The 15736-nt window shown below is 40.1% G+C and overlaps 2 protein-coding genes across 2 annotated transcripts in view; one reads left to right on the top strand and one right to left on the bottom strand.

Moving 5' to 3' along the window:
* LOC137381429 (palmitoyl-protein thioesterase ABHD10, mitochondrial-like) overlaps positions 1–586 on the bottom strand; it is a 40402-nt gene extending 39816 nt beyond the window's left edge. The window contains exon 1 of the mRNA XM_068054016.1: positions 483–586. The gene's annotated coding sequence lies outside the window, so the exon portion shown is untranslated. The remainder of the gene's footprint in view (positions 1–482) is intronic.
* Positions 587–698: 112 nt separating this feature from the next.
* On the top strand, positions 699–15736 carry LOC137381432 (transgelin-like). The gene is made up of 5 exons (XM_068054018.1): positions 699–807; positions 9221–9416; positions 10677–10851; positions 12124–12226; positions 14425–15736. Exons 2-5 carry the CDS (start codon positions 9237–9239, stop codon positions 14567–14569), a joined length of 603 nt encoding a protein of 200 aa, XP_067910119.1. The 5' UTR covers positions 699–807; positions 9221–9236; the 3' UTR covers positions 14570–15736.

Below are 15736 nucleotides of genomic sequence, written 5' to 3'. Positions count from 1 at the left end.
GGATGGTCCAGCAGGTGTCAGTATCCTAATGGAATGACAGAACCATAAACTATCCACCCATTTCCTATAGAATGAAAATGAACAGCTTAATTATATCAGTCTGGGGGCAGCGGTGGAGAAAGAGGAAATTACAAACACAATTAAAACATAGAACACAAGAAACTAAAGCAAGTAAGACTCGGTATCTCAACATTATTCGTTTAGCAAAATTTGTAAAAAAAAAATAATAATGCTTTGTTGTCAAACTTTTAACAAATTGACTGACATGTTCAGATATTTGATATCACGAATTTTTACTGAATTTCACCCGGGCTGAATCACACACCCAGCCACCCTGATAATATCAGTTATGTCTCTTACACACTTTTACACACACTCATGTTCTATATATAAACCTATCATCTGATTACTTTGGAAAAGTAACCAACATTAGTGTTTTTATGAACAAATTCTGCTAAAAAAGTGATGATAAAAATTAATACCTTTTCCAAAAGGGTCTATTTTTCTGCTGTCCATAAATGGACGCTCTGGTTTAAACGCACTGGCTTTGAAATCAACATAAGTTTGGAATGTGGGGAATGTGTCAATTTTCATGAACCTGCCTCTTTGCTTATTGTCTTTCTCTGTGCCTTTCACCAAATAAGGACGCTGCCCCAATACTGATTGCCCATTTAAGGCGTTGCTTCCCTTTTTCTTGATGAACTGACGTCATGGTGATAAGCAGACTTTTTTAGTTGGAGGTCCATCCTGAAACTGCACTCTGTGGTCAGCAGTGAATCCAGCAACATCTATTTCTCCTGTGGAAAAGTAAGTGCAAAGCATTTAGACAGCTTGCTTTTGCAATTGTGGGGGATACTGGAATTAAAAGTTCTCTTTCTAATTCTCAATTGTAATTCATGGTTTATTGTTGAATCTATGTTGGTACAACTTATTTCAGATGCAATTCAGGTGTAAATGTAAACATCGCAGCTGTTATTTTAAATTGGAGTTCAAGCAGAACTTTTTTTAAAAAGTAGTATCTTTAACTGCGCGTTATCTACAGGTGCCGTTCTGTCAGGTACTTGCTGTGTGTCTTAACTTTTCATGTAACACACACTGTCTTAAGTAGTTCGCCGTCTTGTTGCTGTGCAACTAGTAAGTGTGTGTGTGTGCCGCACCCAAAATTTCACGCTGGATTCAGTAGGGTATTTACGAGAATGGAAAAATAACTTAATTTTACTTCAGATCTTTTCGTTCTTTTGTTTGAAGGTAATTTTTTTTTGTTTAAAAAGTGCAAATCGTCTAATTCTCTAAAGATTTAAAATAGAAACGTGTCATTTAAGCCAGTGTTTTAGATTTTTGCCATCAAGGGGCGTTTATGATTATCCAGGAACCACATGAGCGTGAAATCCACTGTTGGCGACTAGGGGAAAGTTTGGAGCTACAACCCAGAGAAATAAAAGTTTTGTCTAATATAGGATCGCTTTCGTTTTCCCTGCTCAGTATACTGGCCATTGTTGCCATTTTGACCTGAGCTCTCTGATCACATTGGGGCTGTACTCATCCCATAAATTACTGATTGACTCACTTGTCCTAGGGGATTGGGTTATTGTCAAAAGTGTTATCAGTTGTAATGTGGGTTTTTTAAAAAACAAAAGATGAGTATTTGTGAGGGTTTAAAATCATTTACATGTATATCCACTTGAAGTGTGAATGGGTGATTCTGTTCCAACCTGCCATAGCATCCAATTTGTCCAAAACTCAGCTGTCTGTATCCTGAGACCCACCCTCTCCCATCGCTTGTGACCCCATCGAACTGCGATGGCTCCTTGATCTCCAGGACACAGAATTCTAAGTTCTCTTCCTTATGCACTGCCTTCAACCCTTTTGTGCCTGCAGCCCTCCCTTTCACTCTTTTTGGTTCTGTTCTCTGGAATTCCCTCCCTAAAGCTCTCTACTTTTCTCTCTGCCTTTGCAGCCAAGCTGTTGGTCACATCTCCTACTCTCCTAACATCCAGTCCTTTATCCACTTTATCTTTATCTCTCTGCCTTTGGACATTTTCTGTGTTAAAGGTAATATGCTAATGAAAATTGCTGATGGAACAATTGAACTGACATGACTCCAGATTTTAGCTCTAGTTTGAGGGCTCCTTTTAAAAATATTTGTATTAAAGTTGTGATGTTTGGGAGGCCAGTTTTTATCATTTAGACTTTTGACATCATAAATATATGGGGGAAATTGTAGATTTTACAGTGTGACTTGTTTGTGTTGGTTGCAGAGCTCACAGCAGTGGCTGATATTGCATGAACAGATTTAGACCACATAAAATGCTGATTTAAAAAAAAAAAATCTTCATGCTGTAATTTTTGGGGTGCATACCTTTCTGTTCAGCCCTGTCTGTCCTACAACTGTGCATTTCATCCTAGGCATGTTGTTGAGAGGGTCCCACAAGTGTGGGATCCAAGTTTTTCCTTTTGGATACTGAGTTGCTGGGGTGAGGTGTTGAGTGGAGTCCAGACCATCTCCCAGAGGAGAGTGAGAAAAATTACCAAGTGTATCTATTTACAGGCTGAATCAGCAGCATTGAATGGCTGACAAAACCACCCACTAATAGAGAACAAGGTGGGAATGCATTTGAGTGCCATTCCCTCAAAATAGCTTGACTGATCGTTGTCACCTATCCTAATATCTCCTTGTGTGTTTTGGTGACAATATTGTCTCTCACTCCTGTGAAACACCTTGGGACATTTTACTGCACTAAATGCAGTGTGTTGGTGCCGAGTAAACTGAAATGCTTCTACTGAAACCCAAGCAGGTTAGAGTGTCAATCTTTTTGCATGGTGTTTATGGATGGCTGCAATATAAATTTAGGTTTGAAAAGCTTTGACGCCACTATGCTCAACTGTTAAGGATTGGTGCTTCTTGGAATAGATTTACTGGTTGATAAGCCTCTTGCTATGGAGAGTCATCCAGGAATAAATTGATTCCTGGGCACTGGCAGCTAAGGGGTTATAAACTGTACTCTTAAACAAAGCTCCTTGGTATCAAAATGACTGTCTAGTACATTCAGCTGTACTGAGTGTCAAACAGGAAACCTTGAGACCCATCAAGGCCATCATAACAAACTTTATTATAAAACAAACCACATAATCAAAGCAAGAGATTAGAAAAGTTGAAGGCCATAATGTTTACAATGCTGTTCAACAAATTTCTTAAAATGCTAATCTCATTTGGATAGGAAATGAGACTCCGCCTATGCAGTAACAGTAAAACTACTCAAGTATGCCAGCCAGATAAAGACGCTGGTTCAAGCCTTGAGCTGTTATGAGGTAACTACTTTGGAACAGAATGAGGTCTGGTGTGTTGCAACTGGCCTTGGTGTCTCTGGGGTAGGGTGGGGAGAATCAATGTTGGATTGTTATCCTGTGACAACTGCTGGAAATTAGAGAACATATGAGATGGGGAGAAAAGGCCATCTAGCCTGGCCCATTCAGACATTGTGCAATCCAGTGAACTATTTACCTGCTCCACCCCCCCCCCCACCCCATCCATGCAATCTTCTGGAAGTGACAATGCTGGTAAATTCCCTAAAGAACATGACAACCTTATCACTTGTTACATTCAAAACTTGCCCTCTATTAATGAAAGTGCCCTTTTCACTCAATAAGTTAAGTTCCCTGTTAAAGGACTGTAGTAAATCGATACCCATGGCATATTCAGATAGTCATTACCTTTGGAACAGACTGTGAAAAGAAAAACCTCTGGCATCTGATGTAACCTTTTGTCCCATACACCCATGCTTGCCTTCTAGTCTTAAGTCATCTTTACTAGGACTGAGTCCATTCCCTTCCATCATTTTAAAAACCCTCGGGATTTTGCTCAGTTGTAACATGGTTGAATTAATTGCTGACTTGCTATTTAGGCTTGCACATGAGAAATAGATGTGCTATCCATGGATGCCCTACACCTATGGAACTGTACCCCAGCATGGAGCAGAACCCTCTAGAAATGTTGACTGTTTACACTGCTTGTCAGTGGGTTCTGCTGATTTTCCACCTGAGAATCCTGGTGGAATCTCCAGGCTTTTGACTGTTGGACAGTTTTTTTTTTGGCCAATTAATGTTAATGGGAAAGTGAGGAGCTAGTTATTGTAGCAGGATATAGAATCTATTATAGTTTAAAAGTGATCTTTTGCATTAACACTGCCATCGATTATCCATTTGAGGGATAGCTTCATGGTGGAGTACACAAGGTGTCAGCCTATCCTTGTCTTACTACCTTGCCACTGTTATAGCAGAAGCACTGAGTACTGGCTGATTTGAAGGATGATTATCTGGGCCCTGGTGTTGCTACATATCCTCAGTTGGCTCCTAGGCCTGGCACAAGTGATACTGTTATACCTCAACAGTACTCCTCTGACAAGTTGTCAGGCCAAGTTTAATATCTCAAGCAAAATATTGCGGTAGCTGGAAATCCAAATTTTAAACAGAAAATACTCACCCCATCAGGCAGCATCTGTGGAGAGAGAAACACCTAATGGTTTTTGGTTGATTTATTCATCAGAACTTGTGGCAGTGTTTCTAGATGTTAATGTCTTAATTTTGTGAATATCTTGAACGCTCACCTGGTTTGGTATTTGCTAGTGAGACCAGCAATTCAACATTGCTTTAAAAAAAAAAAAATGGATTCAAAGTATTGTATTGGAATGTGCTTGTGTGAAAATGTGGCTAAGACTGGGCAATGGTGGGATGACTTGCTTCTGAAAGGGACTTTTTTTCATTCCATTGGCTATTCATTTTCCCTGGAATAGGCAGAAATATCTTACCAGCCCTGTCTGTCTTGTGAAAGTTGAGGTTTTGCAACCTTCAAAAGAAAAGACAAATACATGATGTACAAATGCTTAAAATGAGAGGTGGATCTAAATTTATTTCCATTTAAGGTTTTGTGCTGACATTTTCAGGCTTTTTTCAGTGAAAATAAAGGCTTTTTCTATCCAGAAGTGCAAATATGGGGCCTTCCACTTGTGACTGTAGCTACCTGTAATAGATACTGTGCTCAGATATTCAAAGGCCTTTTTATTGAGTAGAACACTAGAGTAAACAAGTGTCATGGGCATAACGGGTGGCGCAGTGGCTAGCACCACAACCTCACAGCTCCAGTGACCCGGGTTCGTTTCTGGGTGCTGCCTGTGGAGTTTGCAAGTTCTCCCTGTGACCGTGTGGGTTTTCTCCGGGTGCTCCAGTTTCCTCCCACAGCCAAAGACTTGCAGGTTGATAGGTAAATTGGCCATTATAAATTGCCCCTAGTATAGGTAGGTGGTAGGGGAATTGAGGGAAGGTGGGAATGTGGTAGGAATATGGGATTAATGTAGAATTAGTATAAATGGGTGGTTGATGGTTGGCACAGACTCGGTGGGCCGAAGGGCCTGTTTCAGTGCTGTATCTCTAAATAAATAAATTAATTAATTAATTCAAGGCTCTTGTGTTCTCTTTGGGTTTTATTTTAAAGTTGTAATTATTGACAATGCTTGAACTCCATTTCCAGTGCTTCTGTACACAGTCTAAGTGAAATGGGTTTTTATTTTTTGCTTTATAGCTGTTGTCTTGGATTTGGTCCCTATGTCCATGGCTGAATGAATCAACCTTTAGCAATCCAGTCTACTCTTTACTCTTTGTGTTGAATGTTTGAATTAACTTTGAATGGTTCAATAGTTTGAACAATTGAATCCAAATAACCCTGCAGAGTGAGAGTTCAGTGCTAAAGCAACTGAATTATCAGATCATCCAAATGAAATGACCACATGGGGCTGAATTTTAAAAGCCCACGACCGAAATAGGCGGCAGACAAAAAAACAAATGGTGGCCCGCACACGGTGCACGCGTCGCGGAGCTGCTGTGATTCCAAATGCGGCGGCTCATTAGCATGGCCAGGGCAGCTGCCCCAACCCCCCAATGACATGGAGGGTGCAGGCAAGCTGGCACCAGAGCCACTTTTTTAAAGGGCTTAGAGCTCTAAAATGACATGTGAAATTTTTTTTAGAGACCAGTAATTTTAAAGTAAGTAAAAATGAATTTAAGAAAATCTTTCCAGGCCCCTGCCCTTCCCCCCCCCACCAATATCAATACATGACCTTTTTCCCCATCCCACCCACCACTGAGAAAAGTATCTCCTCCCCACCCCACAAGTGTCACGCCTAGTATCCCCAGACAGGAATTCGAAAGCGCAGTAGTGCGGGCCGTCAGGATGATCAATGCAGCAAATCAGGAGGTGATGGGACCTTCATTAATTCAGGTAGGTTAACTTATTTACATATGGAAATCGTGGTCCTGTTGCCGAGCGCCTGGGGGACTACCACGAGGCCTCTCCGCCTCCATTGAGATCGGGCTGGGTCAGTGACGGGCCTCGTCCATAATCTATCTATCTTGCTCCTGCCACTGTTCCTGGCATTGGGGACCCTATAAAATCCAGTCCCATGGGCTTTCAGATTGTATCCATAGTACCAGATGAAATGTACATTTCACCCCATTGTACTTCGTTTATACAGAAATCATGCATCTAGTGTGTCCACCATAGTTCAGACATTACATTTTATTTAAGTTAATAACCTATTCAATTTAAGTATATTCAAGAAGAAAGCCAGTTATATCCTGCAGTATATTTTTCTGATCTTTCCATAACCTGGCACCTCAAGCTGCCAATCTTGTCAATTTCCAATGCCCAAGATTAATTAACTTCTGATTGTCCAAATAGGCACATCCTGAGACAACTCCCCCCATCAAATGGTCTTAATAATCAATGGCATCATCAGGATAGGCCTGGTTAGCACAGGATCACAGATAATAGTCATAGATAGATACAGCACTGAAACAGGCCCAATCGGCCCACTGAGTCTGTGCTGACCAACAACCACCCATTTATACTAATCCTACATTAATCCCATATTCCCTACCACATCCCCACCATTCTCCTACCACCTACCTACACGAGGGGCAATTTACAATGGCCAATTTACCTATCAACCTGCAAGTCTTTGGCTGTGGGAGGAAACCGGAGCACCTGGCGGAAACCCACGCAGTCACAGGGAGAACTTGCAAACTCCGCACAGGCAGTACCCAGGACCGAACCTGGGTCACTGGAGCTGTGAGGCTGTGGTGCTAACCATTGTGCCGCTCCAAATAATTGCAGATCAGAAAAGCCATTCTACCCACTATAACTCATCCATCCAAACAAATGCTAACATCTTCCCTTTTTAGCATCCAGTCATTCCAGGGTGGGGGGTTTTCTTAATTACCCTATCTGGAAATTATTTAATTCATTGTTCACTCTCTTCTGGGAAGAGGTTATTCCTGAAAATCAGCCCTCAAATGACATGTTTTATTAGTTTGAGCTTCTGCAGTTCAATTTAAATCTAATATTCCAAGTACTTCTATACTTTAACTATTTATTGTATAACTCAAGATCATTTTCTGGATGCCATCTTTCCAGCCTGAAAAGCCCAAGTCTTTCCTCATCACTCAGACCCTGATGCTGCTGATCAGCCTCATGCCTCTCTTCTTTATAGTGCCTCCAGCTATTGAACCTCTAGAATTTGATCAACAAAATTTTATCCTAGAACAGTAGTACAGAGCAATGTAACCAGTATGTTATAAGTAGACAATTTGCAGTCAAAGGTTTGCTAACCTGATCTTTTTTTGCTGGGTTGGTTTAATCTCCTTGTGTAGACAACCAGCCTGGCATCATTCGCTTGAGTTTAAAGTGTAACTTATTTTGATCATCACTGAACATACTGGATAAACTGTCCTCTAGTCACTAATGCCAATAAGAGCAGGAATATTAAAGGAGGAAGCTAATTTCCTATTGATGACTGCATTCTAACAGGAGGAAAATGTATCCTACATTTAAGTTTGATTGCAAATCTATATGTATCTTGTTTTCCTGCCTGACATTATCCTAATTTGGCAATTTGTTCTAGTATTGTAATTGTCTTTGAAATGCAATTATTTAAAAAATGGAATATTAAATTCCTGTAGTGAGTTGCCTTTCTGCATTGAGATCAGAGAACCAATTGTTAATCATTTAAGAGTTTAAACATCAGTAGCTAAGCAGAACAGTGGTGCAGCGCAGTGGCACACAGGTGGCGCAATGGTTAGCACCGCAGCCTCACAGCTCCAGCGACCCGGGTTCAATTCTGGGTACTGCCCGTGTGGAGTTTGCAAATTCACCCTGTGTCTGTGTGGGTTTCCTCCAGGTGCTCCAGTTTCCTCCCACATGCCAAAGACTTGCAGGTTGATAGGTAAATTGGCCATTATAAATTGCCCCTAGTATAGGTAGGGGAATATAGGGACAGGTGGGGATGTGGTAGGATTGTGGAATTAGTGTAGGATTAGTATAAATGGGTGGTTGATGGTCGGCTCAGACTCGGTGGGCCGAAGGGCCTGTTTCAGTGCTGTATCTCTAAAATTAAAAAAAAGTCATTCCATAAATCATAGCATATCATAAACTCTGTATAGCTGTATTTTTGTATTGTATAATATCCAGTGGAGAACAGCAAAGATCTTCTCTAGGAACAGTACTTGTTAGTATGGGGCCACTTGAGTAATGAAGAAAAGTAAATCTCATTAAATGGCAAACCTCTTTTAGACGCGCACTTATTTTTGGACAAGATGGTTGGATGGTACGTTGTTCATTTCTGCTCTTGACGTTTAATCAAATCTTAAGCTTTCACAGTTTCTAAGTGCTCCACTCCAGCACTTGAACATATGTACAGGAGCCCATAGCACTTTTTTTTTTGGGGAAGAACAATGAGTCCTCCAAGTATCTTTCAACCAGCAGCAAAGACTTTATTTGGTCATTTATCTCATGGCTGTTTTGGACCTTTATTGTATGCAAATGCACTGCTGCATTTGCCTGAAAAAAGATTGTTTTAATTGGTGGTAAAGTCACTTTGGAATGAACTGAGCATGTGAGTCTTGCATTTGTATAGCATCTTTCTTCTGGCACAGAATTATTTTCTGATGCTTGTGAATATAAATTTTTCCCTCTGAGCGTTAAAAGCAATCTGTTATCCAGGTTTGCAGACAATACATTTTTGTTGCATTTTGTCTGATGATCATGAAGCACCTTGGGATATTTTACTACATTAAAGTCATTACATAAATGTTTGTGCTTTTCTGTGTGTTGTACTTGGTTCCATTAAGTCTAAATGGTTCCCTAACAGTCCCTAATTTGCTTCTGCCACAGGCTTACCTAACTGAACATGTCCAATCAGGGACCTTCTTATGGATTTAGTAGGGACATTCGGTCTAAGATCGAGAAGAAGTATGAACCTGAACTGGAGGAGCGGCTAGTGGAGTGGATTATTGCTCAGTGTGGGGCAAGTGTGGGTCGACCTGAGCCAGGGAGATTGGGTTTCCAAGCTTGGCTTAAGGATGGCACGGTGAGTATTCCATTTAAAGGAATGGGGTTAAGATCATTCAAGGACTAGTCAAAGTTTGAAGATGTAGAGGACAATAATGGAGCCTGTTTTGGTTCCTTTTTTTTTCAGTGAAAATGAAATGTATCAAGTACCTAATGTATTTTTTTTTTTAAATAATACTTCTGGTAATGCTATAGTGGAAACTAGAATTAACCATCTGGTTAAGCCCCTCAAACCCTGGCGATCCACTACAGAGGCAAGACCTTTCAGTAGTTTTAAATTAACACTTCCTCTATTACCACTTGGAGTTATGAATGTAACACATGTCCATAGTAAGGTAGACATGCCTTAACACCCATCAATCGTGGTTGATTTTCTAGTGGTATTGTTTGGCCGCAAGCATTTATTATTTTTTGTGTGTGTAGTAGACCAGCTAATCATGGTAGCAGTGTCACACTTTGCAACTAGATATTTAGATCGTCAGCTATTGAAAGTGACAAAATGGAGCTTTTTGAAATGGCTGCTTGCTGTTCTCTCTCTGGCCTCTGCTGCAGTTCCTGAGTTTTTGTAACCACCTCTTTTTTTTTTTTTCTCTCTCCCCTCCCCCATTGTCAAATGTGATCATGATCCAGTTGTGGTTGAACCTGAAATACATCACTGTTTGCAATTATCACTAGCCCAAATGGCCTCCCTAAGGATTTGGAAAGAAGATAATTGACAAACTACTCCGGGAAATCAGATGAGGCAAATGTCACCTCCGTGCACTGTATCATGGAAATGATGCACACAAGTCATACGCTAATATTTGACCTTGTGTAATCCCTTTCTGGGCTAAAGCCATTATCCAGAGGACTGTGGACATTCAGCCATTAGTATATTCAAGAATTCGATGAATAGTTTTTGGACGCTAATATAATTGAGGGATCGAGGGGAAAGTAGAGTTGAAGTAGAAAATTGTCCATGATTTTATTGAATGGCAGCGTGCTCAAGTGGACCATATGGCCACTTCCTGTTCCTAGTTGCATTCTGAAGACTAGCACATAGTCATAATCAGTGTGTAGGTAACAAATCTAAAGATTCCCACCATTGATAAGAATACATGGGATTAAATCCTCTGTGGTTAGCAATGGAATTTCAATTTCAGGTCCAGCACTCAATCCAATGGAATGGTGGGAGCTATAGAATTTGAGCAGACTGGTGGTTTGGGATCTGCTATCACTCTGTACTTGTGCTGTGATTTTTAGTATTACAACATCACCTGAAGTACATCTTCTGCTGCAGGTACTAAGTCAACTGATTAACAGCCTTTATTCCGAGGACAAGAAACCCATCAAGAAGATACAAGACACTGACAAGGCTTTTAAACAAATGGAACAAGTGTCGCGGTTTCTGGTAGCAGCTGAGGCGTATGGAGTCAACAAAACTGACATCTTCCAGACTGTGGATCTGTGGGAATGTATGTATATGGATTAACCTCCATTTTGTTTTTAGTGGCTAGCTTAATGACCGTGTGGAAGTCTCTCATAGCTAAGTTATTTCAAATGCCACACATGGTGGTATTTGTCTGGATCTCAACAACCGCAATGTGGATTAAAGCCAAATTTGGTTGTAACTGTATACAGTACACTGTTCACTCTTTCCATTTTAAAAATGGAGTGATTGGTAAGCAGCTCAGTCTACACATGAGCAAAATACTGCAGCTGCTGGGAATCTGAAATAAAAACAAAGTGCTGGAAAAATATAACCAGTCTGGCAGTAACTGGAGAGAGAAATGTTTCTCTCCACAGATGCTGCCAGACCTGCTGAGTATTTCCAGCACTTTTTTTTGTTTTACATATGAATAGCCAGTTGGGTTGTGATGAACAGCTGGGATCCTGACTCCCTACTGGGGAACAATGATATCAAGAGGAGGGGGAAAAAGCTGACTGAGTAACCTATCGATGAATATAAATGTGCACTATTTTTAATAAAATTAAGAGGGGGCAAAGCTATCAACTATTATATTTTATTGGCTATCTGATAAGTGAATAATACACACCTCATTGTGGAAAATGCAAAACTCTTGAGTTTCACTTTGGGTGCATTCAGCAATCCAGATGCAAATTGTGCTAGTTTTTGAAATGTTAAAGTTTCTGCTCGTTCATATTGGATATAAAATCCACAGGAACAAGCACAACCAGGCAGTCTTTTAGAATAATTTTAAAAGTTGCATTGAAAAAAAAAAAAATTCTTGGATATATTTAACTTGCTTATTTGAGATCAACCCATTTCCAGTTATATAATCAACACTTAATCAGTGCTTATCCTCCAACTGTGAGTAACCTAATTTTAAGTAACATTACTAAACTATACAGAAGCATTTGCTAGTTCTACTGGTGTAGAGTAGTTAATTTCTTCGTTTTTTTTTTTAAACATGCCTATTTGAGCTCAAAGCACAAATTTTGAAAGCCTCCTCAAAGGCCTGTGAACGGGCACAACTAGTGGAAACACATCATGATAATTGATTCAGTATGAGAGCGAGGCCTGCTTCCAATGTGATTTTTTTGTTTTTTTTTTACGGGCACAAAAGCTTGAGAAACTGAAGTTTGCACTTAAAATTCTGCAACCTTTTGGGTGAACCTCCAAGCCACTATTCTTATTGTGCAATGCAACAGCAAATAACATGGATCCCATAGTGTGGAACCTATTTCATATTGACATCCTATTACTTAACTTTTTTTTTTTGCAGCAAAGGATATGGCTGCTGTTCAGAGAACACTCATGGCTTTGGGAAGTATTGCAGTAACAAGAAATGATGGACATTACCATGGTGATCTAAATTGGTTCCACAAGTGAGTAGCCATGCCCATATAATAGTCAACCAGTACAAGCATGTTGCCCTGACCAGTATAACCCACTAGTTGAGAGTAAATATTCAACTTGTGTGAGAATGCATTTCAAGGTGTTGATTAGAAATAGAGAAGTTTGTGGGATTTGTGATCAACTGTTCTCCTCCTGAATTATGATAGGGCTTTGAATGGAATAAGTTATTATTGATGTACACATTAATCAAGGTTAATATACAATTTGATGCATTTTGAGAAGTTGTGCCATGGAAATCTTTTTTTTTTTTGATCAGATGGCTTGGTGAGTTATTCTAACATTCCATCATGAGGCTCGCTCGTTGCTCAAATAAACAAATGCATTTGATGTTTGTGCCACAAAGTGAGGAATAGGTTATGGCAGATATATCTGAAGTCCTAAATGAAATCTTGTACCACAGTGATTCCCCCTCCCCCTGACCTTGTAACTCATAACTTTATTCCACATCTTTAAAAGCAAACTTTCACTTTGCCTCTGGAAAGCTGACACTTCCATTAATTGTTGCACCAAAAATCTATTCATTCATGAGGGGACACGGGTCGCCTTCACAGATATAACTTTTCTTTAGTCACCAGTTATTGACTGGTAGCCTTGTCCTGTCACTGAGATCTGGGATATATTAATCAGGCCTGCCACAAATTGCTTCATGCAAACACAAACTTGTAGATTGACAGATAATTACAGTTTTGATATGTCACTGGCTATTCCTTTTTTGCAAGCATTTGATTGCTGTCAGAGGCCTGCCATTTTAAAAATAATACAACCGAAGCAGTATTATATACCAACCAGCATTCCATGGACTCATCATATAGTTTTCATACACTGTGTAGAGGAATTGTCCCATATGCTCAGGCCCTAATTCAACAATATCAACACAAGGCCATGGTTAACCTTGATGTTTCCATTCCCTGCCACACCGGCATGTACAACCTTACCACCATACCCAATTAATCAGTATTTGCCAATTCATAAAACCAATGTAAAACTTATGATTTAAATTCTCATGATTTTTTTTTCAAGATTTTGGAAAGCTGAGGCACAAATCCTGTGGGAGCAGGTGGGATCATTGTGAATAATCCAACACCAATTTTCTTGCTTGCCTTGGTACAATTTTGAATTAGTGGGGGAGGGGGGGGGTGGGTGGGTGGTGGTGCAGGGGGAAAGGAAGCCACTAACCTTTTGCACTGAAGTGAGTTCAGTTTTCCCATTGACTGCCTTGGAACTGTTTCCAGGTCCCAAACCTCCTATTGGGGGAAGCAGTCATCAACCTATGATCTTCAGAGGCACCCCCTTAATTGGGCAGGGAACCTGTCTCCATGCCAGTTAAGGGTGGCAGCCAGGCTCTCCAAGGTGTAAGGCCAGCCAAAGGCATTCAGCTTCAGAGGAGCACCTGACAACAGTACCAACTTTAATTTAAAAAAAATTAAGACAGAAAAAGCAGCCAGGCCACCACTATGGCGTGGGTGGAATCCCTCTACAAGGTGACCTTGGTAGAGGGGGCTTGTAGGCCTGCCTGGAGCACTGGCCCTTGTCCCTGCCTGCTGCTGGGTGCCTGCCTCCAGGCAGTTAAACTGTGCCCACTGCCCCATGTCAGGAAACAGTAGGCCAACTGCCAAATCCAAGTTGGCCTCCTATTTAGTGCCATAGACTATTACTGATCCTAATTGGCTTTCTGCTCCAGGGCAGGTAGCCCAGTCGGGCCTGAACTCTCCTCACCAAAAATGGCCAGCGCCAGGAATAGGGTTGGGAAACTGGCCGGCACCAGTATTTTTGGAACCCGTCTCTCTCTCTCTCTCCATTTTTGACCTCTGTGTAGCTTGAGGATTCTGCCCTAGGTGCGTGCAAGATAGAATTGGTAGGCAGAGGCTGAGTTATATAACATTTACATATATTTAAGTTGTTTTTCATTTAACATTGGATTGCGTGGAGTCCTAATTAGGAACTTTTACAGTAGTATTGGCCTACAATCATCTGATTAGGAGAACAGTGGGATGTCTTGATTCCTGCTCTGTGTTCTTTAAAATATAATCCAATTTTTATTTCACTGAAGTAGTTTAGAAATAGCACTAAACTGGAGAGTTATTGGGATTGTGCCTTGTAGATTCTATGCAGGGCGTGTGTTTGTATCAGCTGTGCAACTGACTTGCTCTTCCTCATCCTTTTTCAGGAAAGCACAAGAGAACAAGCGTGATTTCACAGTAGAGCAACTGGCCCAGGGGAAGAACATTATTGGCCTACAGATGGGAAGCAACCAGGGAGCGTCGCAGGCTGGGATGCCTGGCTACGGACAAGCCAGACAGATCATCAGCTAAAAAATATTCATTGAACTCTCAGTAAAGCATGATTTTTACCATTTCAAAGTCAACAGATCAGTCTAAACAGCTCATAACACTAAAAAAAAAACCTTCAATGAAGCAAATTGTGATGTAGACAGTGATTATTTATTATTTGGCAGTTTAAAAGAAATGTATTTCTAAAGTCCAGAACACTTTTTTTTTATTCCCCTCAGATATGGGCTGTAATTGGGAATGATTGCAAGACAAAATATACATATATTCTCTGATGGCTGCTAAGGACTGCATGTCACATTGCTAACTTGTAATTTCAACCATCCTTGTGGAATTGTGCAGGTGTATTACAGCATATTGGCAAGGCTTATTGTTCATATGGCTTAATCAATCTACTTTACTTTTTTTACTTGTCACTGTCAGTCTACCTAGTTAGTAAAGAAATAGTGTACATTTAAAAAAAAAAAAAATTGTATGAAAAGGTTGAAATGTCTTTCAAATGAAATTTTTTTTGACAACTTTGGAATAATTGAGCAGAGCGTGAATTTTGCTAAACCAATAAACAGGATTGAATGCTTTGTGTAAGTAACTAAAGGGAACACATGAAATGAATACGTTGTCATTCCAATGACATTCCTTTTATTAAAAAAAAAATGAATTTGCTGCTCACCATTGTATTGCTTTAGACAAGTTACACTCAAAATTTGGCTTCTTGTTCTCGTCATGTACCCAGCACTGCTGTGGGGGATGCAGTTTACTTGCCAGTAAAGTTTGATTTGCAAAACTTTATCCAAAGTTTACTATTGGAAGAAATTTTTTTTTAAAAACTTGCACAAGAAAGGCTAACTAAAATAAGCACTTGCAACACTGCAACTCTGATGCTAAGCAACAACTGTCTGTATGCTGACCACTAATAAATGGCTGTAGTTAGTTTGCTTACTCCATAATAATTTCTGACAGATTGTCTTGTGGGAAAGGCTCATCTGTGATCAGCTTAAGCTCCAAGTTTCTGAAACATACATTGTAACAAATATCTCCCTGCTGAGAATTACTCTGTTTCAAGTATGTTGTACATTAATTTTTGTTAAACAAAAATTCTTTGAATTGTTCTACCCCCTACATTTTGTATGTTTGTATTTTTTTGCCTTTGTCATTTGAACCCATAACTTAAATAAAGTTTGAGATGGAGAA

The sequence above is a fragment of the Heterodontus francisci genome, chromosome 22, assembly GCF_036365525.1.
Source record: "Heterodontus francisci isolate sHetFra1 chromosome 22, sHetFra1.hap1, whole genome shotgun sequence".
Taxonomy (NCBI): Eukaryota; Metazoa; Chordata; class Chondrichthyes; order Heterodontiformes; family Heterodontidae; genus Heterodontus; species Heterodontus francisci.
This window is presented reverse-complemented; position numbering and strand designations above follow the sequence as displayed.

Coding starts and splice junctions, on each gene's coding strand:
- LOC137381432 (XM_068054018.1), top strand. CDS start 9,237: ATGTCCAATCAGGGACCTTCTTATGGATTTAGTAGGGACATTCGGTCT. Junction 9,417..10,676: donor CTTGGCTTAAGGATGGCACG/GTGAGTATTCCA, acceptor CTTCTGCTGCAG/GTACTAAGTCAACTGATTAA. Junction 12,227..14,424: donor GATCTAAATTGGTTCCACAA/GTGAGTAGCCAT, acceptor ATCCTTTTTCAG/GAAAGCACAAGAGAACAAGC.